At 39.5% G+C, this 27,980-nt stretch overlaps 2 protein-coding genes across 2 annotated transcripts; one reads left to right on the top strand and one right to left on the bottom strand.

Annotated features, from left to right (window-relative positions):
* Positions 1-144: 144 nt before the first annotated feature.
* nbn (nibrin) lies at positions 145-16,793 on the top strand. Its single transcript, XM_042490415.1, has 17 exons — positions 145-296; positions 1,736-1,857; positions 3,284-3,411; positions 4,390-4,549; positions 5,103-5,206; positions 5,294-5,411; positions 7,574-7,764; positions 7,896-7,996; positions 8,435-8,567; positions 8,668-8,876; positions 9,654-9,822; positions 11,729-12,407; positions 12,517-12,606; positions 13,894-14,034; positions 14,396-14,509; positions 14,593-14,642; positions 16,450-16,793. Exons 1-17 carry the CDS (start codon positions 266-268, stop codon positions 16,481-16,483), a joined length of 2,574 nt encoding a protein of 857 aa, XP_042346349.1. The 5' UTR covers positions 145-265; the 3' UTR covers positions 16,484-16,793.
* Positions 16,794-20,621: 3,828 nt separating this feature from the next.
* Positions 20,622-27,741, bottom strand: osgin2 (oxidative stress induced growth inhibitor family member 2). Its single transcript, XM_042490491.1, has 6 exons — positions 27,717-27,741; positions 24,056-24,148; positions 22,915-23,051; positions 22,648-22,839; positions 22,129-22,220; positions 20,622-22,040 (listed from the first exon to the last, which is right to left on the bottom strand). Exons 2-6 carry the CDS (start codon positions 24,120-24,122, stop codon positions 20,858-20,860), a joined length of 1,671 nt encoding a protein of 556 aa, XP_042346425.1. The 5' UTR covers positions 24,123-24,148; positions 27,717-27,741; the 3' UTR covers positions 20,622-20,857.
* Between the last annotated feature and the right edge of the window lie 239 nt (positions 27,742-27,980).

The following is a 27,980-nucleotide window of genomic DNA, read 5'->3' on the forward strand; positions in this document are numbered from 1 at the left end:
GACAGCAGTGGCGCAGGGTTTGTACGTCACACGATGGCGCGCTGTGAATTTCCACTCTGTTGATAACAATCGTTGGAAATGTGCTACCTGTCCTAAAAAGTTANGACAGCAGTGGCGCAGGGTTTGTACGTCACACGATGGCGCGCTGTGAATTTCCACTCTGTTGATAACAATCGTTGGAAATGTGCTACCTGTCCTAAAAAGTTACCTTACTTCTGATACTATGGTGGTTTGAACATATGAAAAGGCACCTGAAGGCAGTAAAATGTGGATATTGTCACCGCTGGAGCCCGGAGGTAACTTTACCCGTCGATGTTAGCGTTTCAGTGCTAGCTAAACACACAGTTAGCGGTTAAAGTTCACGCCTTGAAACGTTATGATCAAACAACTAAAGATAAAGATGAAAAAATGAACTGATCGAAATGTAAGAGTGTGTTTTTTGGCAGCATGGGTGTGATTTACTTTTTGTTTGTCGTTATTTAACTGCAGGTAACGTGACGAGCTGCGTATGTTTTGGTTTTAATTACAAACGCTCATGTCCAGATTCATTTCGCCTAAACATGCCACTGTTCAAAATGAGGTTCAGAGCAATTAAATATCCACTGCCCCTTCATAGGTAGCAGTTAAAAACACACAGTCAGTTACTTTTACATATAAAGTCTCCACATGTCGTGACATATTCAGGTACATTTAGTATTTAGACATGTGATCCCAGACATGAAGCATGAAGTGCAGGGCAGATTATCTTCATTAGATGTAATGTTTGCTGCTTAGTATTTATCCACACAATCATCATTTAGATGCTGGCATAAAGTTATACATTAGACATTTGAACATGTCCCTTTTGCCTCTCAGATGTTGATATTGAAACTAAAAGGTGGTTGCAGCTCCACTGATCTACAATTGGACATTTTGCTTTGCATTTTGCATCTTTAAATTGGCCTTTGTATTTCTGTATTTTTATGTTCTTTGTGTTATTTACTATAATTGTTATTATTGTTATTAGTATTATTATTTAATTTCATTTACTGGTGTCTGTGTTTTCCTGTGTTGCTTTTATAGTTTTGCTATTTTTTAAAAAAATTTATTTCTTCACAGTACCTTGGTCAACTGTTTTGTTTTTTTAAATAAATAAATCTGGATTTAGATCTTGTTCCCCAAATTGTTTTCAAATGCAAATTGGATCTTTGTCCTACTATAATTCACTATTTTCCAAATTTGAGTGTGAATATCTATTGTGCAGTGTAATATATTATATCTTCTTGGTGATTGAGGTGGCTTTGCATTTGAATTATACAATTTTAGAAATTTACAAACACATACAGCACGTATGCCTTTCATTAAAGGACACACACAGCCACCCCTGCAGAGCTGCCAGACCATCCACAGCAGTTTAGACTTAAGTGTTGAGGAGAAGCTGGATTTTATCAACCAACCTTCACTGATCCACGCTTCCAGCTGAGCCCCAGCTGACACAAAATAATGTTCGATTGTCACATTACTGATTACCAAGTACCGACTGAGTCAAACATATTGTGGTATTTTCTCAACATTGGCCAGCTCTAGTGCACAGTGAGACACATTTATTGAAAGAGGATTGGCACACATAATAAGTCACATTCTCTTTATTCTTTTACAACTTGTCATGTAATATATGAGTTTATAAAACATTATAAAAATGTTTGTGATTTTTACATTAGACGGTCCATAACTCTCTCTCTCCTGTCACTCACAGGTGAGACCCACTATCTCCTCTCCAGTAAAGAGTACGTGGTGGGGCGCAAGAACTGTGACATCCTCCTCTCCAACGACCAGTCCATCAGCAGGGCTCACGCTTACCTCACTGCGACTGACCAGGTGAGAGAAAGAATTCTTGTACATTATATAGTTTATTTTTGAATGTGTTCAATAGAATCTGCTATCAACCAGATTTTTGGCCGAGCACATCATATGTGCACATCATATGTGCAGCATCCTCCATGTTGAGCCTACTGTGTGTCCATGGCTGTGCAATAAATCAATCGATAGAATGTATGTTATTGCAAATGCATTGGAAAGTTAAATTGATATATATAAACATATCAGAATGTAACTGTAGCTTGCATTTATATCAAGATGCAAATAGAAAAGTTTACGTTATGCAAACAAGAAACAACAACATTGAAAAGACAACTAATTCAGATTGAAGAACTCTGACACCGTTTACACAAAAGTTGGTATAATTTTCCCTGTCAATGTCATGACCACCTTCTGTAATTTATTGTATTTATTTATTTTTATTTACCCATATTAAACCAGGTAAATCCTGCTGAGATTAAGTAGTTTCAGAGACAGTCCTCCTGACAGATTGGAGGTTAAAATGATGCTCAGTTTGTTGTATTACCATGCAGGTCTGTGAGATGACCGTTTGTATCTACTATACAAACCGTAGATAGTTTCACATTAGCGTGAATGTTTTGCAGGATGTTAATTTGACCGTGTCACCCAGGTCCTCTGACAGTGTACCATTTAGATTAGAGCATTATGAATTAATTTGAAAAAAAAGTTGCTTGTGTGATGGCACATCTGTCCAGAGGGTGGCGCTACTACTCCAGTCTAACTTCACTGAAACAAAACACTGCATTGGTGTAGAATCACCCAGCTTGATCAAATAAAAAATAAACGAAAAAAATATATAATATAATATAAAAACATATATAATCTGCCACAGAAAAAGACACAATTTTTAAGTAATCATCCAAACAGATTATCATCAGAAATGAGGAATATTTTCAAAAAAAAGTGTAGCCCTTAAATGATTATTTAATGAGGAATAAAACATTCAATGGACTTCATCACTCACCTTCCAGATTCATCACAAACCATACACTGCATATCAGAGTTAACCCTTCTATGACAGATTCTTCTTTATCCACATTTATTAGAATCCTCTGTTTACTGTGAGCATTTTGATTCAGCAACTCATAATCCTGCTGCACCATAAGAGTTTCTAGAAGTGATTTTAATGTTCAGAGGAAAAATAATTGTTATTGTTATAATAATTGTTGGTGTAACTTGTTTACAAAAGGCTGAAGTCTTCTCCATTTGCTCTTACAGCTGAGGTTTAATTGATTTTCCAAGCCAGGGATACATTCTTATTTTAGGATTAATTTAAAGGATGGCTTTGTTGAGACATAAATAATTGAACCACAGAGACATAAATGATTTAAGAGAAAGATGTAGGATGGCTTCTTTGACTGATGGACAATTTTACGAGTTGCTCTTATGAATTTTATTTTCCCAGACTCTGACTCTAAAAGATGTTTCCAAATATGGTTCGTTTGTCAACGGTCAGCGGTTGACAGAGAACACACCAGTGACCCTGAGGTCAGGAGACAATGTGACATTCGGGGTTTTTCAAAGCAAATTCACGTAAGTAACTAAAACGAGACTTTGTTATGTTTTATATCAGAGAACCATGATCACGAAGGGTGTGTTCAGACTGCAGGCAAATCAGATCTGTTTAGTCCAAGACTAACTGTCTGCACTGTTATTTGCAAGTGATTAGATCGGATTTGTGTATCCGGATCATCGACTGCATATAAAGATGAACAAATGCATCTGCACTTCCTTTAACTGCAGAAAAAATAAGCAAAATAACCTAGAAACAGGCACTGCCACCTTGCACTGGTGACTTTGTTTGGAGCCAGATGCTGCATAGTAGCGATCGGGAAAGCCACTGACGTTATCAAATTTCTGCCCACGTACCCGTCAGACTCAATCGCGAGCAGCACCATTGATTGCAAGGGAACCGATTGGCAAACACAGCTGTCAATCATAACGTCACTCTGCCTTTTTATAGCACCAAATAACAAATTCAAGACCAAGCTTATTCTGAAAAAAGAAACAACTTGAACAAACATCAGTGAGATCAGAACTACCTAAAATGACAGAAACTAGTTTTTAGTTTGGCCCGTCTTCTATCTGCTAATATAGAGGAAATGGGGTGTTTGACTTATACTGCAGCTAGCCACCAGGGGACAATCAAGATGCTTTGACTTCACTTTTGGGGGGCAGTGTGTTGTCCCTCTTTACAAACTATGGTCCAGGCATCACCAGAAAGATCTGGATGCATATATTATGCTCTGCATCAGAAATTAAGCTCTGACTTGTTTTTATTTCTTTAAACCAGTCACAGTCGACCTGGATGGTGCTAAAACCTGTTTGTAGGGTCTTAATTCTGTCTGGATATGACAGATGTGCTCGCAGTCTCAACAAGGCCTGAGTCGAGCATCACCTTTTACTTTTATTCTAACTGCATTCACACAGTTTTATTTATCCCAAACGCTCTCAGAAGTAGTAACATTTATTATGAATTTCATGTTGCATTGTGAATCTCCTTCATCTCAGTGTGGACCATCAGAGGCCAGTGGTGTGCTCGTCATGTCTGGACAATGACGGCAAAGCGTCGCTCTCTCAGGCGCTGATGGCTTTAGGTGGAAAGCTGGTCAACACCTGGACTGAGGACTGCACCCACCTGGTGATGCCCACAGCGAAAGTCACTATCAAGGTCAGGACCAGACTTTGTATTAGAGCTCTTAATGGGCCGAAAAAAATACAACCCAAACTGAACCGACACGTGTGAATTAAATCCCGAACTCGTCTGAGATGATCACGTGAAATACTGAGCCCAAGCCTGACCTCCCCCAAAAAGCACTAGTCAGCTTCTAACACCCGGGTCACATCGGCTGTGTGGCGCCATGAGCCAAGACCGTCTCCAGTGGAAATGGACTCCCTCTGCTTGTCTCCCTGCAGACAGGGAGAGGAGGGGAGGGAGCTGCTGTCCGCTGCTTCTTTTTAAATATTACTATTTTCTTTTTTTTTTTTTTTCATTTTTAAATTTTTTTTTCTCAGTACAGCCCAAACCTCGACCGACCCGGCAAATCAGCGAACATTTCTTTTCGGTCCCAACCCAGCCAGACCCGCCAGGTTATTTGAGACCTACTGGGATCTGTCAGGCTTGGACCGAGATAAAGAAATCTAATCTTTTCCTCATCAGGTGGATACATGTGGTTTGTTTTCCTCTGAATATGTGTTTATTTGCTTTCTGTTTTCCTCATTAGACCATTTCTGCTCTGCTGTGCTGTCGTCTCATCGTGAAGCCGGAGTTCTTCTCAGAGCTCAGCCAAGCCGCTCAGCAAAAATTACCCCCTCCGAAAGCTGAGAGGTATAAAAACAATCCATCCACATATACACACAGACACACTGAGGATGAACTGAGCTCTCACTGTCTGTGCTGTTCATTATTTTTAAGTTTCGTCCCTGAAATCGATGAGCCCAGCTTGAGAAAAGAGGATGTTAACCTTGGAGGGATTCCAGCTCGCAAACAGCTTTTCACCGGAAAGACCTTCATATTCTTCAGTGCCAAACAAGTATGTTTACGTCTGTCTCTGTAATGATGAGCTGATGTTGTTCTGGTGCTCTCAGAATAACAGGGGTTCAGGTGATCAGGTGTAATTGCTCTGCAGTCATCCATCACAGTCAGGAATAACAAAGCACATGAGAGTTAAAGACATGAGCATCTGAATCAGGTGTGTGTTTTTTGTCATTAGTGTTAGAAGTGATGGAAAGTCATGTGATCTCGCGAGCGTCATGTTTGTCAGCTGAACATCAGTTGCCAGGAGATCAGCAGCCCAAAGATCCTCTGGGAGAGTCGCTGCTCTGGTCGAGAGCTTGTTTTTTTCACATGGGCTGCAACTAATAATTATTTCGCAATAGATTTGATATTTTCTAGATTACTAAATCGGTTTATAAAATAATGTTCAACTTCCTTATTATCATATACACAACAATTACATATAGGCAGTCGTTGGTAATTAAAATCTTCGATCTCAGGCTCCCTCCAACAATGCAAATGAAGTATGTATAAAAAAGAAAGGAGGAGAAAATCATCGAGTCGTGTTTTGAAAAATGAGAATGTAAGACATAAATCGTACAAGTTCAAATATAGGAATAAAATATGACAAATAAAAAATAAAATAAAGTCATATAAATGTGTGGTAGACCATAAATGCAAATAAAAAATTGAATGTAAACGTGATTTTAATAAAGATACTAGTATTGTAAATGTCCTATAATTCTTGATAGTGCATTGGTAAGTACCTTAGTCCAAAGATCGATCTGATACCATGTAATTAATTAAAAAACTCAAAAGTAGTTTCACACCCTGATGAAATGTCAATTTCCCAGAAATCAATTCTTCCTCATCAGCAAGTTGTCAGCAATATTGGCTTTATTTTACAGCAGCATCAAAGGCAACCTGCACAGTGTGAAGGCTTCAGTGTCAGGGTTGGTGGAATACAACTTTTACATTTTTGTTGTTGGATCACTACTCTGTATTGGTCAATACGCAGGTTTAGGTTCTGTAATTCGTATTGGAAATGCAAAAGTAGTATCAGAACATCTAATTGTAAAATTAATGTGACTCTCATGAATTCAAAATGTGTCTACGTCACCGTTTCTTCTCTGACTCAGACAGTAATATCAGTTATAATTTACCAGGGCCCAGAGTTTCATCTGAATATTTTTACATGATGCCATCAGCAAGCTAATAAGCATCCATTTAATATGAAGAAAACAACTAAATCTTTTCTGTTTTAAAACTGCAATCATAAATCTGTCGTATGGTGTTTAATTAAAACTGATGAATTAATTGACGTACAAGTGTAACATTTTGCTCGTCAGTTTTTATTTAACGCCTGCTGCTGTAGACAGAAAAATACAGCGCTGAATCGTACACGGATCAAAACCTGAACCTCCAGATGAGGTCGAGTGCAGCAGAGGGCGTATGCAGGTGATGAAACCTCATCAGGGACAGCCGACAGGGCTGTGTTGTTTTGTTTGGCCTTTGTAGTTGACCAGTATCACATTATGGGTGAGCGTTTCTGCATTTTTAAGCTTAGAGAGAGAGTAGAGTACATTAAAAAGAACATTATAGAACATCTTCTGGAGGAAATGCTTTTAAACGAACTAAAATATTTATGAATCACTTAGAGGGTTGAGCCTTTGATCAGATTAACCCTCAGAAACCTGAGAAAACTGACTTGAGAAGAAATAACCCCCAAATTAGAAAGCAATTCTAAAAAAAACAAGAAAATTACCTGAAAATTAGCACAAAAAAGGGAAGGGAAGGTGTGTAAAATGCTTAATAATTCTGCTAAATAATTTTAAAGATAGCCTAGAATGATGACAATTGCAAATATATCTCTGGTAATTGTCCTGAGCTTTTTAAAAAATAATGATTTTCTAAATATACCAGTTTCTAGCAATTTGGGTGACATTTCTCGTGTCTCATTACCTTTTTCCACATATTTTTGAAAAAAATCACACCAATGTGTTCAGGGCTCAAAGGTTTGCTTATGAAAGCCATCCGAATGCAACACAAAAAAAGTGATGTTGATCGAGGTTTTAAGGGGTTAACACAAAGGGAAAGTGTCATAATAATGTCATTGTAGACACACAGTCTGTCTCTCTGAGCTGCTCTGCAGATGAACTCCATCATGTGTAAATTCGTGCTCTTCTATGCTGTTTGCAGCTGAAGCGTCTGAGTGCAGCAGTGAGTTTTGGAGGTGGCAGGAGTCAGCTGCTGCAGGAGGGCTCTCTGCCGCGGGACCTGCTGGAGTCTCCACGCAGCTGTGTGATCGATGTTATGGCAGGCAGCTCCCAAACTTTGCTTCCTTCCTCGACCACAGAGTGGGCGAACTCTGCAAAGGACATTGTTCAAAGGTTTGCACAAGCTTCTGTTTTTCTGTAGAGAGGCACTTAAGAGAGTTTTGGCAATTTATTTGTCAAAGTGATGATTCGGGAACACTTTAAAACTTTCTCTGGTGCTTTTTCTTCTTTGTTGGCTGACACAGAAAAGGCTTCAGAGTCATCATAGAGTCTGAAATCGGTTTGGCCGCAATCTATGCTTCCTGTGACGAGTACTGCAATCCATCCAGTCTGACACCAAAGTCAGGTAGGGGACCGGAAAGAAAATCACAGTTCTTGATTTGCCTGTTTGTTTTGTGTGTTTATGTGTGTGTGTGTGTGTGTGTGTGTGTGTGTGTGTGTGCGCGCGTGCGTGCGTGTGTGTGCGTGCGCATGCGCGACAATTGGAGAGGAACTTCTCTTGTTGCTGTTGTTTTACTAAAGAACGCCCAAAGTCTTTTTTTTCTCTGTCTGTCTTTATTTCTCTTTGTTTTTTTCCTTTTTTTACTGTCTTTATTTCTGCATTTATTTCTTTATGTATTCTTGTATGTACATATGCATTTTTCAGTTTCCTTTTCTGATCATTTTTTTCTTGCGTTAACATTTTTCTTTGACTTGTTTCTTTCTTGGGCGCGGTTAAAATTAAGCGCTTATGGATAGTGAGCGAAAAATAAGTCAGTTGTTTCTGTCTTTGTTTATGTTTTAGAGTCGGCACCAAAAGTGAAACCCAGAATCCCGAGTGCTTCGCTGTCGCAGAGCGTGGCGGTGAATGAGACCGTGTTACCTGCAGCATCTCAGAACATCACAGCTTATGCCGTCAACACGGAGCTGTCACACGGGTACCGACAAGACCTCACAGAGACACATCCATTACGTGTGAAAGTCGTCCTATTCATTGCTCCGTTTGCCCGCCTGATGTGTGTAATTGTACTTTATCAGGACAGAGATGAGAGAAGTTACAGAGGTGGTGGCGGTTGGGGAGACTCCTGAGAAGAAGCAAAATCAGAGCAGCGTTCTGCTCCATCGATCCAAACCTGAAGCTCAGAAGACGACAGCTCAGCACGTCGTGTCTGATACATTGAGCTCATCGGTGAACATGGTTGAGAACACGGCCTCACAGAGGAAGAAGCTCGAGTCCAAACCGACAGGTAGCTGCACGAAGGAATCAGAGATTTACAGATCCGTCTTTTTTCCTCTTGGTGCAGATTCTGTTGGAAGTCTGAGACACAGATACCAAATCAATACTTGTGCCGTTTGTTTATTTGAAATCTGTGAAACTGATTGGATTTCTCCGTCTATCACAACATTGTGTTTTACTTTATTTAGATGTCATGTGTTCTGAATTTTAGTTGTTAATTAGTACGTCACTTGAACAACAGACAAGCTTCTAGAGTTTCTCTTTTTAGTGTTCAACAATATATTTCTGACTCTGGTAGAATTTAAATAATTTATTTGTTATTCTATTACAGATTATGTAACAGTAGCACTAATCAAGAAAAAAAGGTGTATAATGGATCAGTCACCATCATCTCATAACGATCCTTTTAAATAGGTCTCCAGTATTTGTGTCAAATGGCTTTATTATTGTAGATTTGAGTTGTATTTTAAACATATTTAGGAGTGCTCTAGTTAAACAAATAGTTCAACATTTTGTGACGTATGCTTATTCTAAGCCTCTGAGATAAAACATGTTAATTAATGAGCCTCAGAAGTGCTGGTAGGTAGATTTTTCTGCTTTTGCACAGAGCGAAGAGCTTCATGCCTCTTTTTCCAGTCTTAATGCTAAGCTAAGCGAACGCACTGTAGGCATAGTCGACAGACATGAGGGTGAAATCAGTCTTCTGGTCCACCTCTCAGCAAGTCGGGAACTCCAGCTGAATGCCTGTAATGCTGTTACCAAGTAATCAATGTTTTTGCAATTTCAGGTGCAGGCAGTAGTGTCGTTTGGACGCAGCCCTCCGTTCACAGGACCAGTGGTGGCAATAAGACATTTCTACAGAGGCAATCTCCACAGAAACAAAAAATCTCTCCACAAGCTTCTCCGCAGAAACAATCAACTCTGACCAGCTTCTTTCAAACAGTCAACAAGAAAAGGTAAACATCTGCTCTTAAACAGCCTGTCAGAGTTTCTGCATGTTTTTAGTAATTTAGTAATTGTACAACTTCTTAACCCAACAATAATTATAATACAGTACCTTTGAGTGGCAACAATATAAGCTAAAATTATGGAACTGATATCCTGCCAAAACTTAACAAAAAAATATTTTCAGGGTTCCTGCAGATCCTTAAAATGCCTTAAAAGGCATTGGATCCATCAGTGTAAAGATATGGCTTTTATTGGCATTAAAATGTGTTAAATCAATCTTTTAAAGGAGGCTTGGAGATGCAATTTTTATAAACTTAACTTAAAAATAATAATAATAAAATAATAATAATAATAATAATAATAATAATAATAAATAATAATTTAGCGAATGCCTCTTGCATTAACATCTCTAAAAGTCATGTTTTATGTTACAATAAATACTTAAAATAACACGAAACTCCCCCTAACCTTGACTAATTAAGGTCAGTACATGTTTTTTTACTTCAGTATTAATTTCTGTAAAACTGGTCTTAAATTTCATTCCATGTGGCATTTAAAGCCTTTAAAAGTCTTAAATCCCACCTGCCAAATAATGTAGGAAGCTTGGTTTTACAAATGCCCTACGATTTACTAGCACATGTTCATAAACAATCTAATGCATTTTGTTTTGCAAATCCAAAACCTATCAAACAAATATGTAACATATTTCTGCTACATTATGCTTCAGAAACAAACACAACATGTTTAACAAGAACAAAACATGTCGTCTATTGAGACAAAAATATCATGTGACCTTTGGCACAGTTCTTCTGCTGAGAAAGATGCTTGGATTTTCCCACAAATGCTCCGAGTATTTATATCACATCCACAGCAGCAGGCTGTTATGCTGTGTTCCAGTGCGAGTCGGAAGTTGATAATTTCGTGTTGGTTTTTCCAACTTCCGATCAAAATGTGTTCCGGTGCATCTGCTCGGGAAAACATGGATGCCTGCAGAGAACTCGTGTTTGTTTAGCTAAACTCTGAACATCATCTGCATGCATCTGCATGAGCTGCCGCAGCACCAGACACCCAACCTCAATAGAAAAAACTTGTTGGCGATTTTTAGATCTTACAGAAGGCTAAATGCAGATTCATGGATGTAGGTAGCTAACAGGGACAGGAGGAGAAGGCGAGGAGGCTGCAGCATGCTCGCAAAGACTTCTGTTAAACACAAAACCACTGAATGGAAACGGACAATTTTTTATAGCGCTTTTCACAACACAAACAAAACATTAAAGTTAAAATTGACAAACTTGTAATTCCCATTCACTGTGCGCGTCACCGTATTGCTGTGACGTCATTTTGACTGATTCGGTCTACATGGATCTTTTCGGAGTTTCCGAATTTGAATGTCCATTTCATAGCACTTTTCTGAGTCAGAGGTCTTTTTCTCCTGAGTTACGAGTACAGTGGAAAGCAGCTTTAGCCACTATCAATATACGCATGAGACTCTTATTAACTCCCACAGTATTATCATAGAGTGCATTTAGTAATTTTACACCTATCGTTATTGTAATATGACAACTGTCTGTTTCCATTATTGCTGTGCATCTCTCCCCCTCTCTCTTTCTCTTTCCTTTTTGTCATAATTGTAATTCAGTTGTTATTTATGACATCTATTACACGTCTGTCCGTCCTGGAAGAGGGATCCCTCATCACCCTCTGCTGCTCTTCCTGAGGTTTCTTCCTTTTTTTCTCCCCTGTTTCAGGTGTTTTTCCTGAGGTGATGTGAGGGTCTAAGGGCAGAGGGATGTCGTATGCTGTAAATCCCTCTGAGGCAAACCGTGTTTTGTGATAATGGGCTTTATAAATAAAATTGACTTGACATGTAAAATTCTGTTCTTACCTTTTGCTTTGATTCATCCTGTCATCAAGGCCTTTGGAGGACGAGCTGTGCGCTGTCACGTCAGAGCCAAAACGACCTTCACTGGAATCATCCATCAGCTCACAGGCGCCAAACACCTCAGCCACGTCTAAGGAAACATACTCACGTGCAGGCAGAGTCACTGAGGCAGCCTCTCAGGCTGCACAGGGCTCAGCAGCTGATCTTTTTGGGCGATCAGAGGCTCAGTCAGACAGGAGGTCGCATGCTGTCCAGGAGGAGCCACGGAGCAGAAAGAGGAAGGAGATGGAGGAAGAGATACAGATGGATGAACTGGAGTCTCTTATGTCTGAGGATATGGACTTCTTTGAGGAGCCACCCTCGGTTAATCAGCGCCAGAAAGCGCAGCCACTAATGTGCGGTTCAATCGGCCAGAAATCAACCGAACAGAAACAAAGTTTAAATACTGAGGAGGCTTTTTCTTCAAGTAAAAGGCAGCGGATCCTCGTCGAAGAAAACGTAAAGAACCAGAGGCCACAGGTGGGCCTGGAAAAAGAGTCCGCTTCACATAACAACAAAATACCTGATCCGCATATTGTCTCCATCAAGACGGAGCAGGTTGATCCTTTAGAATACAGAAAAAGTGATCAGAACAAACCTCCAAAAGTGCCGTCTGCCAGTACGAGTGAAAACATCCAGCCTTTTGATGATGATGAGGTGTCTTTCATTGAGGTGAGGATTTACTGTCAGTGACCTCCGGTCTCAGCACACGGCACTGCTTTATTTCTCAGTTTTATATTCAGTCATGTTTTACTATCGTTGCACTTCTTCAATCCTGCAGGATTTAAAGCTACTTGAAGGAGATATTAGCGAGGCCAAAAAAGAGACCAAGACTCCTCTGAAACCAGTTAAAGTCAAACAGGAAGTCCAAGTAAGTTCTGCGTAAAGCCCTCACTTTTACATCTTTCTGTCTTCTTTATCCCTTTGAATAGCTAAGAATTCAATTGTTTTCTGCTTTATTTATTTGTCAAAAGTGGGATTTTTGATTATTGTAAAGGGCGGATAGGAAACACTGGATGCATCAAAGTAGGTTAATACACTTACTGTTTCCTGTGGCTGCGAGCCGAGAGTCTAAAGATTTTTGATTCATATCAGCATCAGAGCATCAACTCAAATTTCAGTGTTTACTGGCATCCAAGAATTATAAAAGTGGTCAGCTGATGTACTTATTGTGCTGTTGTGACATTTAAAATCTCCAATATAAAGTGTAATCTAGAAGCAAAAAAATAAATTCAAAAGTTCCTTTTCAAAAATTTGCATTTATGTGTAAAAAAACCCCCCAAAAAACACCAAAACACAACAGACAGCTGATGAATTACTATCATATTTTTGAACTCTTAAATATTCATGTTGGTTTTGGACTCGTGATTAATCAGCCACAGGGCAGTGATTAATCTGCAGATTATTTTCTAGATTAATTCTTTGGTCTATGCAATCTCAGAAAATGGTGAAACATGTTTACTTTAGTTCCTCAAAGTCTGAGGTGATGCCTGTAAATGTCTGCTTTTGTCAGTCCAAACCCAAAGATATCCAGTGTAGTGTGATATGAAATAAAGAGGGATATCTCTATATTTTAGAGGTGGAAAAAAGCACTTTCTGACATTTTTGGATGAATAATTACTTAATCAGTTATCATAATAGTTGGCGTTTATTTTCTGTCAATTGACTCGACTAATTAAGCTCGATTGAACCCTCCTGGACTCACAGGACACCCTCACGTCTGAGCTACCCGAACACCATGTTATGTATTCAAAGTCCAGTGTGTGGGATTTAGGAAGGCAGAAATTTAGGCAAATAATATTCAGAACTTTGTTTCACAAAGTGTATAATAACCTTAACCTTAGAAGAAGCTGTTTTTTTTCCTACACATGGAGTGTGTCCTCTTCCATGGAGGTCGCCATGTTTCCAGAGGAGCGCAGAACAGACAAACACACACTGACTAACTACGGACATCCCACTTTCGTGTTGGCCACTGTAGTTCACATAAACCACAGTGGCCAAGTTTCACTTAAACTAACTGCCACTAAATCCTAAACACTGGACCTTTATAGCACTTTAGTTCTGTCTTCTTTCATATTCTACAACATTAATCTATGCTAGAAATAATATCAACTCTCCATCTGACAAAATTTGACTTATTAATGTGCCGTTTTTGCAGGAGTCAAAGATTGTCGAGGACCTCCCCAAAAAGCTGGTGTTAGTGGAGTTTAGATCTCTCACTGTGTCTGCACCTCCCCAAACCAAACCCCAGAAGACGCACAGCAACGGCTACGCAAAGAACTTCAAATGTTTCCGCAAGGTCAGAAACACGCATTTAACATTTAGAAACAGCACTTTAAATCAAGCCGTCTGCAGGTCCTTATAGTCTAAAATTTCTTAGATTTGATTAAATAAATAAATAGTCTTTTCCCCTCCAAGAACACTAGAGAGTGATTCCCTTTCTTCATAAAATTTTCAGTTTTTGGGAAATTCTATGAAGAAACATGTCGAATTTGTTAGTAAATTTGATCAGGTACGTCCTGAAGAAAACATTGTCTCGACCAGCTGGATAAAAAAAGTATGGTGAAATTTAATCTCCACCACAAATCACAAAAAAAAAGTTAATCTAAAAGTTTGCCTTCTTTACAGAATTATTTCCTTTTTTCTTATAAATGTGACAGGTCTGCGTGCCGGGTGCAGACTGCCGACCTCACGTCATCGGAGGTTCTGATCTCCTGGTTCACAACCGGGGCAAAAACTCTGATCTGGATGAATGGTTGAAAGATGCAGCTGAGGTACTGTTGTCACTCTGTGTGTCTTATCTGTCTGTGATCTGTCCGAGCCTTTCATTCATGATTTGAGCCTGTGTTTGTTTCAGGAGGAACGTCAGAGCCGGCAGGATGAGACTGTTGGAGATGACCTCTTTAGGTGAGAAACAGTGTGAAATCACCTTGTTACGTCTTTCACGGCCTTTTAAAAAGTTTTCTAGTATGTTAAGACTTGTCACACATCTGTGAGGTTATATAATTTGTCATTAGGTTGACGTTTAAAACTTAAACAGTGGCTATGTCTTTCATCTCAATTCTGATTTTATAGATCATTTGTAAAGATCTGAGACCTTCCTGCTGTTTTAGTTACTTTCTATTTCATTCACTGTCTTGGAAAAGAGACGGCCCTCTGCATGACTCACTCATGTAGTACAGGAGAGGTAACAGTTTATCCCAAACCATCGGGAGAGGTCTTATGTGTTCAAAATGTTTAGAAACTAAGTCCCATGCATAGGTGTAGATTCGTCCCCGCCAATACTAACACGAAAGTAGCAGGGGACTTTCACTTTGACAAAATTAAAGACATTTATATAACAAATTGAGGTAGAAAATGCACACATTTGTGGTTAAAAATTCACCAGAATGCAGGAAATTAATTGTTTGATGCTCAAAATGTTCTGGATGGGGACATTCAACTCCCCGTTTCATGTGTCTAAGGCTATAAGTGATGATTTTTTTTTTAAATTATGGATCAATCTGCCCGTTGTTTTCTTGATCAATTCATAAAGCCTTATGCTAATTAAATGTCATAAAAAACAGTAAAACAGTTTATCATCCTTTTTTACACACAAAAGTATCAATTTCTCATATCTAAGTAGTATGAAACCAGCAAAGCTTTATTTTTGTTTTTTGCTTAAAAATTATGAAAACGATTTCTGCCCATGTACTAACTGATCAGTCGGATAATCATTGCAACTTTATGTCTCCGAATAATAATAATAATAATATTATAATTATTGTGTAATACTTTATACCGTAAACCACGAGTCAGTTATCATAGTGTGAGCATCCTTTACCGCTGCAACCGTAATTGTCTTTTACTTTTTTCCCCCTTTTTGTGTTCACATTGTCTTGACACGTATAAATGTTCCTCCTTTGTCTCCTTGTCGGTGGCATCCTTTCCGATTTTAGGAGGCTAGAAAAAGCTATAACACTTTCTTTTGTTAACTACGTAGTTTGTTTCTCTTTGAGGTTGAAATTTGGTTAAATCCCCCTAAATTTTCAGTCTCTTTTTAGTACTCTTGCTTCGTCCCTCACGCGTCACATGTGCTTGTCGAGATAGCAAAATTCTCTATTAAAGATTCAGCGTGTGCAGCCTCAGTCATTATCATCAGGTGGAGACGTTATATAATTAACGGAGAATTATGGACCACTGTAGCTTCACTTCAGCCAATCAGCACTTAGTAATTCTTTCGTCACAGCGGTTGCCAAGGTAACAGAGGTGATGTAAGCTGGCGCTGCTGCTGGCGCTGCCGTGTTTTCTTTGACTAAGCAGAAAAGAGACAGTCTGAGATTGATTTTGTGTGTCAAGGCTGAGCTGTTTGATCACTGAGTCATGCTCAGTCAGTCATGCGTATCCGGGGAACAGACTCTGCTGCTAAGAAAACACTCCGGTATTTTTTTTTTTTTGTGGGGGGGGGGATAGATCTAAACGAAGTTTCCAGACGTGGTTTATAGGAAGGCTGTTTGCTTTAAGCTGTTCAAACACTGTCCTGGTTTTACAGCGCTTAATGTGGGCTGTTTTTATTTGTTTGTTCAAAATTGCCTCTAAGGACATTGAGGAATGATCCATGAGGAATGTTAAAAGCCCATCATGACGTGGACGTACTTGTGAGATAAAATCTTCTATCTGTCTCTGTGTGTGTGTGTGTGTGTGTGTGTGTGTGTGTGTGTGTGTGTGTGTGTAGGTACAACCCCACCAAACTATCCAGGAGAAGATGAAATACCTTCATCTTAATGGGAATACATTCAAAGCCACAAGAAGTATGTCAAACTCCATCAACACACTATTAAAACAACTCCAGAAATCCTAATTTGTTAACTCCAGATTTAAATTAAAACTGTAACTGCTTCATAGCTGCTAAAATAATCAGAAGTGTTTGTCAGTGCCTTTCCTGTTCTCTCTGTTCTATCTATAAATGTCACAAATTAAGCCACTGACAGCGAACAATGTAACAAAACAGACTTGTGTTCAGAGATTTTTGTTTTTCAAAGTTTTATTCATCAATAATAAAAAATGCGGCATACAAAACATTAAAAACTCTTCAGTTGTACAAGAGAGCATCAAAACTCTACATGCTGAAAGCAGCTTTTCCTTCGTTTTGAAGTTAAGACCAAATGTGTTCCCTGGTTTTATCTGAAACTCAAAGAGGGATTCAAGTTGCCGTTTCTTAACAATCTCTGATGAGCCTTCAGGCACTTTTACAGATCTGAAACTGCTCAGATAAGTAGTCGTCATGCCAAAACATTTACCGGCATTTCTGTGCAGACTGTTGAAGCCCACCTGTCACTCCATTATCAAGGCCAGTGCTAGCATTCAGCATGATTTCTGCAGAAATAAAAGTTTTTTTCATGAGTAGCAGAGCGCCTAATGGAAGAAAGAGACTGACCTTTACACACAGTTCTTTTCTCTAAATCATAATGGGATCTTTCTTATTAATTTGGGATTAAAGCCATTTTTTACTAAGTACTTACGAGTTGCTTTCTCAAATCCATACATATCTTTGCTAAAATGTAAAGCACATGGATGGACACACAATAAACCTGTTGATTCTTCATTAAGCAAGCAGATTGTTCTTGGACTTAAAAGCGGTGGATAGTTTTGTCCAACTTGAATCATATTTTTATCCTTTAATGGAGCAGTGTGTAAGATTTAGGGGGGTTTACTGGAATCTAGCAGGGAATAATGCAGATTGCCGGTTAGAATTCCTTCTGTGTTAATTGTTAAGGAGGTTTTTAGTGAATAATTTGTAGAGGTCTTTTCCTCTCTAAAACCAACACACCAGGTGATTTAAACCTGTAAAAACACTGAATAAAGCAGTTTCACCTTGCAAATTAGTGTTTTTTCTAAGGCTCGAGCCAGTGCTCCGTTTGTCCTTTCTGGGCTGCTATAGAAACATGTCGGGCTCCGTTGATGAGGACCCGCTTCCTCGTGTACATATGAATCATTCTAAGGTAACGAAATCACAATTATTCTAATTGTTTTGGTGATTATACACTTAAAACCTATTTTTCATGTTATGTTACATTTCTGCCAATACATCCCCCTAAATCTTACACACTGGACCTTTTAGTAATTTCAAAATAATAATAAGAGTTTTCTCCACTTTTGAGTCGCCCAATCTCTGCGGTCCTTAAACGTACTCTTTCATGTCTTCCGCTCACAGCAGCTGCTGCTAGGCCTTGGGTCATGCCTGCATGCATAAATTTAATATTCATATCAAAACAATATTCAGAAGTCAGTGAAAAAAGCATCAAGGAATAATTCAGCAGAAATTCAATTTTTTTAACACAAGTAACAACATTTCCACTAGTTACTGTTATATGATTACCAAAACTTATACAGTAATGTGTTAAAATACTAACTTTGTTAGTGGGAAAAAAAATAATGTGACTACAGTAACATGTTATTTTAGTAATGCATTACCCCCAACACTGACTTTGACTACCATATTTGTATTGAAGGGAGCAGAGGTTCAAAGTGTCACAACACAATAAACAAACCATGACACGTGTGTGAGCAGCGCACACATACACACAAAAATCGCATATAGCATCACACTCTTGCCAAGAGTGTTTAAATGACTGAAAGGAAGGAACATTTGGTGGAAATGGAGAATTGATTGCTACTGTCTCTGCTCACCATCTGTCTAACTTGGCACTTGAAACAATATTGGCTATTTACTGTGAAGCTTATTGAAAAATGGAAGAGTTTTTTGTATCACATGTCGAGTTGGTGTATCTCAGAAATAGGCCTATTAATGGGAGAAGTCTGAATTGGCAATTTCTATGGAAGTAAACAAAGTTGTGTGCCAGGTTTCACAATATTAAGAGAAACATATGATATGACTGCAATGATAGACAACAAGTAATTGACATATTGCCCAGTAGGTAGACTGAATAGTTCTCAGATGGAGCCAGATGTTGTACTGACAACATGATTAAAAAGGCAAAATGTAGTTATGAAAATAAAGGGAGAATGCTAAGATTTGGTTTGCAAAAAATATAAAAATAAATGATCTATACGGTATGATTGTAAAAATGGGTATTCTGCAAGTCTACCTCTCTGTGCCTTTTTTCATATCTATCTGGGTCTAGATTCAGTTCAGGTAGAACTGACTGGCCAAAATGACAATGAAATTTGCACAAATACTGCTATTGTGATAAATGGATCATAAAGGCAAAAACAGTTTAACTTTTTACTATCTTCTAATCGTCATGTAACTGAAAGTTTTTACGTTAGAGGACCATTCAGGTGTTTCTTGTTTTGTACTGTTTCTCTACAAATCACATTTTACTGGTACAGAACACCCTCAGTGAACACGATGCCTGTCTTTATTTTGTCCAAATCTACTCTATTAACATGGGATAACACAGTTTTAAAGTATATTTCCATTTGAGGAGAAATTTCCACATCTCAGAATCGGGAGTTGGCTGCCATATGGATGACACATTCACAATCTTTCTGGATTTAAAAAAAATTGAAAAAAGCAGGCTTTATCATTTATCCTGCTTTTTAGGGCCTGTACACATGCCGCTTTGTTTGTGTACAATACAATATTACGGCGATTTTAAACATGTTGCAGTATGCTGAGGTTTGCAGTAATATATTGAGAGATACTGCGATTTATACCCTTTTTCAACTGCAAATTATTTACTTATACATTTCATCAAATAAGATACATCTTTCAGTCTGATTATCTCACTTCAGTAATTATGCAAAGTTAAACTTTTCAATGGAGCAATGCACGCTGCATGTCATGTGACGAGAAACAGCCAATCATAGCCGGTGGATATCTTCCCTTTCCTCTGTAAACATCAGTCTATGATAAATATGGATAAACATTTTAGACCTAATACACACTTAAAAAACAGCTAGTAGAGGAAGATCAGCTTCGCACTCAGGATTTCTGGGTAGTAGACTATGATACTGTTCTGTTTATGCTCACTTAGCGACTTCAGATGCAACCTGCTTCTGCACCCTTGAATTTTCGCACAGAGTAAGCACCAGCCAGGTGGTTAAAGATGCGGCATTGGTTTTGGCCTTTAGTAGTCTCCTGTGCAGTGAAGTTTGCTGTTTTTCTGAATGTAAATCTAAACAAAAATAAGGACTGTCAAAGACTTTACCGTTCACTGAAGTACCCATCTGAAGATGTTTGTATTTTACTGAAATTAAAAAAAAAAAGACTTAAAAACTAAAACACCAGAATGATCCTTTTATGAGCTTATCTTTTGCCAAGATACTTGCATCCAAATGTTTGAATTTTCGATGGGTGCCCAAGAATACATTCAGATCTTCAAGGGAAATTGTTTGCATAGAAAACCTTTGAGTAGCACTATAACCAAAGCAGCGGTCAGATTTATTAAAAGTTTTTTTTTTTTTTTTAAATATGGCTCCAGCCACCTACAGTAGCAGCTAAACAAGAATCCTCTGTAGTTGAAAAATAAAGTGGTAGGCTCAGAATAATCAGGAACATTAAGATTGCTTAGCTATGAAATTATTGGGTCACATGTTCTGAAATAAATCTTGTGCGCATCCACTATTGCAAACACTCACCACTCCAGGCTGTATAAACTTAAATAATTGTAACTATGGGACCACAGATTGCCCTCACAACTATAGCTATAAGTTGCAAAGAGAATGAGCGCAGTAGTCTTTACTTATGAGCACTTTCCTCCTAAAGGCTAAGCTAAAATAAGACCCAAAGTGTGATACGTCAGACATGTAACTGTTGTTAGTAGATGGATTGAAAGACACATGGTGAACGAATAAATAACCCTGATGAAAATAAGGTCCCATTCAGTTGTGAGGTTACAGATTGACTAGAAAACATTGGCACATGGTAGCTTGGACTTCTGGGGACTTCTTATGAAGTCAGACAAGACTGTTGAAAGCTGTCTTTTGTTTCTTTAGAAACTAATTAGTGTACATCCATTGTCTTTTTGGTCTCAGGAAGTTGTAAAATACCTTAGCTTTGATGAAAAAGCACTGCCTAAGTAATTAAAACTCTTCTTATCCCCTTCGTCTTTTACATCAGTTGGTAAGAGCGCTTGAAATCTGTGCCCAGTGACCAACGTGCACCGCTCTTTTCTCCATCAAATGAAGCTATTCCCTCCATTGCTGATTAGCTTCCCTTTCTTCTTGAGTCTTTTAAGCAGACACGAGGCGATGCCTAAAGCACCACCCTTCAAAAAGCGAACAAAGTTGTCTCCCACCAGCGGGCCCATGGCAAACAGACCTGGCTCCTTTGCGCACTCAAAAGTGTAGGGGTGGATGTCAATGGGGTTCTGCGTGCATGAGATGGGTTTTGTTGGATCCTGACCCAGGTACTGGCCCTGCCCCTTCAAGAAAAACAAGTTCGGGTTGGTCCCGATCAGCACCAGGGCCATGGAGATCTTGAATGCCTTGAGGGAGTTGTTCCCCTGTAGCAAACACTTCATGTCAGACTGGAAGGACACCACGCAGTGTTCGGGGAAACTGGTGTAGTCTGGAAACAGGCTGACACCGGCAGCACCAGCCATGTTACCTGCGGCAAGCTGGGGCTTTGGGCACATCTTGGCACATACTGAGGAGGCAATACTTGCTGCCTGGGCTCTGTTTGAAGCAGAGGAGGGGGCCACATTTGTGTAGGTCTGAGAGCACATCATGTTGTAGACTTTGTGGTACTCTGGGTATAGGGTCTTGGGCAGCTGTTTGAAGATGAGGTCTGGGTCGTTTACACTCTTTCGAAAGACATGCAGCACCCTTATGTTGCTGTTACAAGCGCACAGAACTGCGTCTGCAGCACTCAAACCGGCACCTACGATTAAAACCGGATCAGAGTTCATATCCAGTTTTCTCCGGCTTATGGCCAAACCCAGATCTGAGATGCTGTGGGATACAAACGGTAGGTCCTCCCCCTCTGCGCCTAATCGAACCGGTGAATCGGACGCACCGGTGGCCAGAACTACATTCTCAGCAAACAGAGAGAAGGGGACGTGAGTGTTGTTCTGCACCTGCTGGTATCCCCTCACCTCCCAGAGAGCCCCCCCTCCTCCATTGTTTAGACACTCAACTCCATTTCCCTCAAAGCCTTCATTCCCACCATCTCCCACCCCTCCATCTCCTTGATCAGTGTGCCCGTTTTCCAGACCTTCCCCCTCGTGCCCCCGGCAGAGTTTCTGGACAGAGGTCACGTAGGTGTTGTCAACAAAATTCTTTTGGAGGCCCTTTAGCTTCACATAGTTACGGTAATAGGATGAGATCTCCTCTGGAGTGGCTCTGTCGCTGGTTACATCCCTAGGGAGAAGAGAGAAGATGAGGACGGAGGTAGCACAGAATTAAACTGAGACTTGTCTTTGATGTTAACCCTGTTGTCTCTCAGTACCTGCGTTTCCCGTTGGTCAAGTCTCTGTAATTAACCCCTGGAAGCTCCATCCAGATGCCGAGACTGATAGTCAGCATGGACCCTTCCATTGCCTGAGGAGAGAAGAAGTGTAGAAGAAACAGTTTATCAGGACGATCAAAAACTAAACGATTGACTGAAAATACAACACATTCTCACTCCAAACTTGTCAAAAACTGACCCTACACATCAAAATACGATGCTGTAGGTACTTCACCAGAGTTTGGGAGTTTCAGGAACGGTGTGTAAATTTATATTTGTGAAATGCATTTTGTCTTTCTGGATGTGCTTCCAAGGCATCTTTGGAGCGGCCGCACCTGGTGCGATGCGTCACGGTGTGATCGAGCCCTTACTACGAGCTTCCAAATATGCCACTGCTAAAGGGTGCATCGGTATCTGATGCCACCAACCAAGCGTTGGTATTTGACAAGTTGGGAGTGAAACAGAGATGGAAAATAAGGATTATTACAAATGTGTGGGAGACTAAGTGTTGTATCTTACATGCCAAGCACCTCCAGGTGTTGCCCTCCCCAGCACCAGATGTGGGATGTGTTGCTGCTTGTCCCTTCTCCACTGAAGCACAGGAGGGAACTCGTAGCCAAAGTCAGCATTAGGGTGCAGAAGTGTGTCAAAAAGCACAGCCACGGGGTTCCTCGACCTCCCCTCGAGACCTTCACTCAAGTATTCCAGATCCTAAAAAAAAAAAGTCTCCATCATGATACACTGGGGTGACTGTGGTCATGTGGTAGGATTTAAAAGTGTTTTTACCTGTTCTGTGATGGACAGGTGTTTGGTCTCCTGCAGTTTCCTGTACAGTATGGGGTTTGGGTGGACAGTTGCCGTATCTAGGTAGGGCTTGTATCCACTCAGCAGGTAGGACAGACAAATTCCTGATGGGCCGTTGCCTAAAAGCAAAATGGTGGCTTAGCATCAGAAAGGAGTATTACATAATATAATTTAGATTGAGAAATATGCTTTTAAGATTTTTAAATATTGAGGTAGAACAAAGTTTTGGCTTTGCAAGTCACCAGCAAGTCTCTAGATCTGACCTTCAATTCCCAAGTCAAGTTCCAAGTGTTAAACTTTGAGTTTCAGGTCCTAAACAAATCATTACATTACATCTCATTTGGCTCTTTACCAAATGTAGGGCTCAGTAATGTAAGATTGCTTCTTCATGGTTCTTTCCTGCAACATGCTGCATACTTTTTAACCCTTTGAAACCTAGATTGACATCACTTTACTTGTGCTGCGTTCAGGTGCCTTTCACAAGTATTTAAACCTTTGAACCAGTTGAGCTAATTGGTTTGATTTTTTTTGTAAACATGAGAAAAAAAGGGCATTGAGCAACTTGACAAGAAATGTCCCACAAAAAGAATTATTTTGCCAAACATTAGGAAAAATCTTCAGACAACTATACATTATACTTTTTTTTTTTTTTTTTTTTTTTTACAGAATTATTGTAATTTTAGCAGTTTTTGAGGTCATTTTATTGTAGTTGTTTTCCCCCAAACTTTCCTTTTTTATTTTATTTTATTTTATTTATTTTTTGCTAGTTTTCAGGTAATTTTCTTGTACTTTTTTGCTAATTTTTGGGTCATTTCTTCCTATCTTGCTCATTGTTTTCTTCCTACGTTTTTGAAAGAAATTAAGTCAGTTAGCCCAGGTTTCAAAGGGTTAATCTTATGGCTTGAGGAAAAGGTATTAAGTATTTTCAGGTCATTAGCCATTGGTGTTTAAATCCAAACTGAGTTGCAAGTTCTTTTTTATTTTTTTAAGTCAAATCTAAAGTCATCAGATTTGTGACTTGATTCTGAGTCATGTGACTCTGGTTCACACCTCGGATAACGTGTGCAGGATTGGGCCAACGTGAATTCGTTAAAGGTCAGGAGGTTAAGAGCAGAGCGTTTACCTATGATGACCACGGGGACAGTGGGTGGGTGCTCTTGTCGCAGAGTGGTCTCTTCCAGAAGAGGCATGGCTGGAGCCTGGGCCAGAGCCGGCACTGAGGAGGAACGATAGAAATGTGAGGAAAGTTCCAGACATTTCTGTCGCCGTCCATTTGATGTTCACCTAAAAGCAGAGGCCCGTTTGTGCTTTGCCCACCCCCCCTCACTGCTTCCATGTTTCTGGGTCAGATTATTTGAACAGGTTCAAACCGGCTTGCTGTCTTTGTGTCTGCCAATGTTGTTGTTCTCTCCTGTTTGCTTAGATCCTGTCTCCATCCACCATCATCAGCTGACTCGCACACACACACTGAACAGAGGGAAAAAAACGTTATTCATCCTGTTATTGTGCTTCCACACACAGCCACGACCCTCCCTGTCTGTCTGGGGCTTCATACACGTGGAAACACCCCGCCACAACACAACGCGCCCCCAGCTTTTCTCTTTGCCGTCCCGCCAACGTCCACACACCCTCTGTCCTATCAAACATGGCCCGCGGCGAGACTAGCCTCTGTTAACCCCGGTGCCGCTTCCCAAACAAAAGGGAGTTCTAATCAGATTTGTGTAGGCTCAGGTCTGTTGTGAAACGTTGCCGTTGAGCATGTGTAGTGTGTGTTTGTGCGTAACGGGACAGTGCCATTGTGTGCCCGCCGGGCAGCAAATCCCCCCTGATCACTTCTCCGAGTGGGCCCTAATCCCACTGGGCCTGTTTATGTCTTTACTGCCCCTTTCAACAGCAGCAGGGTGAGAATGTGGACCTGGCGTGCTGACAGAGCTCCTCCTTCTCTCATACCCACCACACACACACACAGCCAATCCCGCCAAAACATTACCCACAACCAACAGTGCCCACTTGCCCCAGTTTCATAAAAACCCAAACACAGCTCACACCGCCTTTGTCTTACATCCCAAAACTCTGGCTCACATCCCTTGAAGCTCCCATGACTCCCTGCTTCCAATGCAGTCCGCCTCATTTCACATGCACCCCTCCCGCCCGCCTCCTCCCTCCCTGTCTGACCTGTGTCTGTAACCGGTTGTCTTTGGTCGTTGGCTTGTTTACCCTTTTCACTGAAAGCACTGGGATTCCACACATTGCCTGCCCTCTTTCGTGAACGTCGTGCCCCCAGTTGGCAAGCTGAGACTGGTATTTCCATGTCACTGGGCAATTTGACAACCCCCACAGTGTTTACACAGTGTTTACGTAACAAGGTTTTTTTTCGGGTTTTTTTTTTTGCTTGAACTTTCACTTTGCACACCTTAAAATCAGTGCATAGTAACATGCGTCTCTTATTGTGGGTGGATTTCAGGTTATGCCACTTGAGATTTTTTTTTTTTAAATTTGAGCTCATTTGTCAAAATCTTCCAATGAAGAATAGTTTGGAAACAGTATGGAGGACAAAACAAGCCTCACATAAAGGTCCGCTTACTAGCTTTTTTGGGGAAGCTTTGTACCAAATCTTGTGATGGAACAAAATTATTTAATCACACAGCATTTTGTACTTTGTGTCTGTTTAGGTTGTATTTAGTTCCCAGAACCTGCAGCTCTCCTTTATTATCCTGTGTAGCCTTAATATTCTGTACATCAGTTACTGTTGTTGCATCAAGTGCTTTTGACAGATGTAAATACTGCATGATGCAACAGCAAGGCTGTTCTGCTTTTGCATCATGTTTTACAATATGATTATATATAATATATTTTTAAAATTAGTATGGTAAAAATACAAAAGGAGCATAAGTGTTTGGTTTATTTAGTGTAATTTTGACATTTAATTAAACTCAAGTAAAAAATATTTACAGTGCAAATGTATATTATATATAGTGTATCTTTAATAAGTCAGAAAATTTCATAGTACTGTATGTCTTTAAAAAGTCAAAACAAAAAAGTCGTACTGTTGTTGCATCACGTGCTTTTGACAGATGTAAATACTATGTGATGACACAACATACTGCAGTTGCATTATGTTTTACAATACAATTTTATATTTTTTAAGATTATGGTGACAAATGCAAGGGTAAATAATCACTCTATGTACTTTATTTACTGTAATTTGACATGTAATTAAACTCAGAAATTTAAAAAAAAGTATATATACACGTTTAGTGTCTGAAGAAAAAGTCAAAACAAAGAAGTCATAGTATGGTTACTTTTTTTTGTATCATGATTAACAATACAATTGAATACTTTTTTAAGATTCTCGTGAAAATGCTAGAATGTATAATAAGCATAACACTGTGCTTTATGTACTGTGTTTTTGACATTTAATTAAACTCCAATGTTTAAAAAAACTTACAGTTCAGATGTGTATATAGTTATATAATATATAGTATGTCTTAAAAAGTCATAGTATAGTTACTGTCGTATCACGTGCTTTTGACAGAAGTAAATACTGCATGATCCAACAACCGCGCTGTGTTGCTGTTGCTGATGTTTTGCAATATATATTTATACACATTTTTAGATAATGGTGACAAATGCAAGAATGAATGATGAGCATAAATGTGTGTGCTTTATGCACTGTATTTTTGACATTTAATTAAACTCCAAAGATAAAAAAAAAAGTAACAGTACAGATGTATATATATCATATAAAGTGTGTCTTAAATAAGTCAACAAAAAAGACATATTATCTGTTGTTGGATCAATTGCCAATTTTACAATTTTAAATATATATTTTTTGTTAATGGTGATGGACAATTTTTGATATTTTTTTTTTACCTGTCTTATTATTACTGTTTTGTCTTTTACGCATTGATTAGCTGTATATGCGTTGCTTAACTGGAGAGCAAAAGTAGATTATGAGCATAGATTTGTGCTTTATTTGTATATCTGATATTCCATTAAACTCCAAAAAAATAAAAATAACAAACAAACAAACAAACAAAAAACAGTTGCAGATAATCCAAACTGCTTTACCTGAGAGGAAAATCCAATACATCCACAGCTAAAATGTGATAATATTAGACTTTATTGTTGTTGGTAGTTTGTGATCTGTTGTGCTAGCCTCCAGCCCTTTCATGCGCCTACATGTGCGCGTTGTGCAGCATGTGTGGAGAGGACGCACCATACTTTTCTAGAACATAGTGTCCTGTGTATTATGAGCTTTATATGGGAAACAAATGAAACTTAATGTACACTTTCAATCCTCGGTGTGGTGAATAGAATTAAAAAGCATTTTTGTCGCTAATTTGAAAACCCTGCATGAAAATTCTGCGATTTATTTTATTTTTTTTAATAATAGGCTGTGTTTGAAAGGCGCGTTTGATTTTCACAGGCCTAAAACTACAGCTTCATCTTTGCAACTCGAGCTAGTTTGCACGGAGTCTGCAGTTCAGACATGAAATTAACTTGAAACCAGCACTGTGTACGGATAAATATGTGCAGATTTTACTGCAGCACGAGCTACCGGATGATGCAGTCTGTTACACCATCATGCACATCATCCTCATGGGCTCAAACCTCCCACTACACACTCCTGCTGACTCCGAGCAGCGGTCCTTGCAGCCTGCATCCAATAAGGCACAAGGAGCACATGCGACACGCGGCTATGTCACCATCATTGCATAATTTAGGTCAAACACACACTCACGGGCATCCGCAACACTCGGACCAAGAACAGCATCTCTTACCGCGCTGTGATGAATGTCTCTGCGTCCCAGTCGCGTCCTCTTATCACGACCCCCGGCTGCGTTTCTAACCGTATAAATAGGCAGACACCGGTGGGAGGACCTATCCGACTGTCCGGGCTCTTGCATGAGATAATAAGCCAACCTCTCTCTCGTCATCTCACGCATACACACACACGGACGCACACACACACGCTCACCTCCGTGCTGTTAAATCTGAGCAGACCTGGTTTATTCAGGTCTGACCAGCCTGTAAATGTCGCAGGA

The sequence above is a fragment of the Plectropomus leopardus genome, chromosome 7, assembly GCF_008729295.1.
Source record: "Plectropomus leopardus isolate mb chromosome 7, YSFRI_Pleo_2.0, whole genome shotgun sequence".
In the NCBI taxonomy this organism is placed as follows: domain Eukaryota; kingdom Metazoa; phylum Chordata; class Actinopteri; order Perciformes; family Serranidae; genus Plectropomus; species Plectropomus leopardus.

Excerpts from the sequence above, each read along its gene's own strand:
- osgin2 (XM_042490491.1), bottom strand. The coding sequence starts at position 24,122 with ATGCCTCTTCTGGAAGAGACCACTCTGCGACAAGAGCACCCACCCACT. Across the intron at positions 23,052-24,055 it reads TGTCCCCGTGGTCATCATAG|GCAACGGCCCATCAGGAATT; the intron begins GTAAACGCTCTG and ends TTTTGCTTTTAG. Across the intron at positions 22,041-22,128 it reads TTGACCAACGGGAAACGCAG|GGATGTAACCAGCGACAGAG; the intron begins GTACTGAGAGAC and ends TCTTCTCCCTAG.
- nbn (XM_042490415.1), top strand. The coding sequence starts at position 266 with ATGTGGATATTGTCACCGCTGGAGCCCGGAG. Across the intron at positions 3,412-4,389 it reads GTTTTTCAAAGCAAATTCAC|TGTGGACCATCAGAGGCCAG; the intron begins GTAAGTAACTAA and ends CCTTCATCTCAG. Across the intron at positions 5,207-5,293 it reads CCCCCTCCGAAAGCTGAGAG|TTTCGTCCCTGAAATCGATG; the intron begins GTATAAAAACAA and ends ATTATTTTTAAG.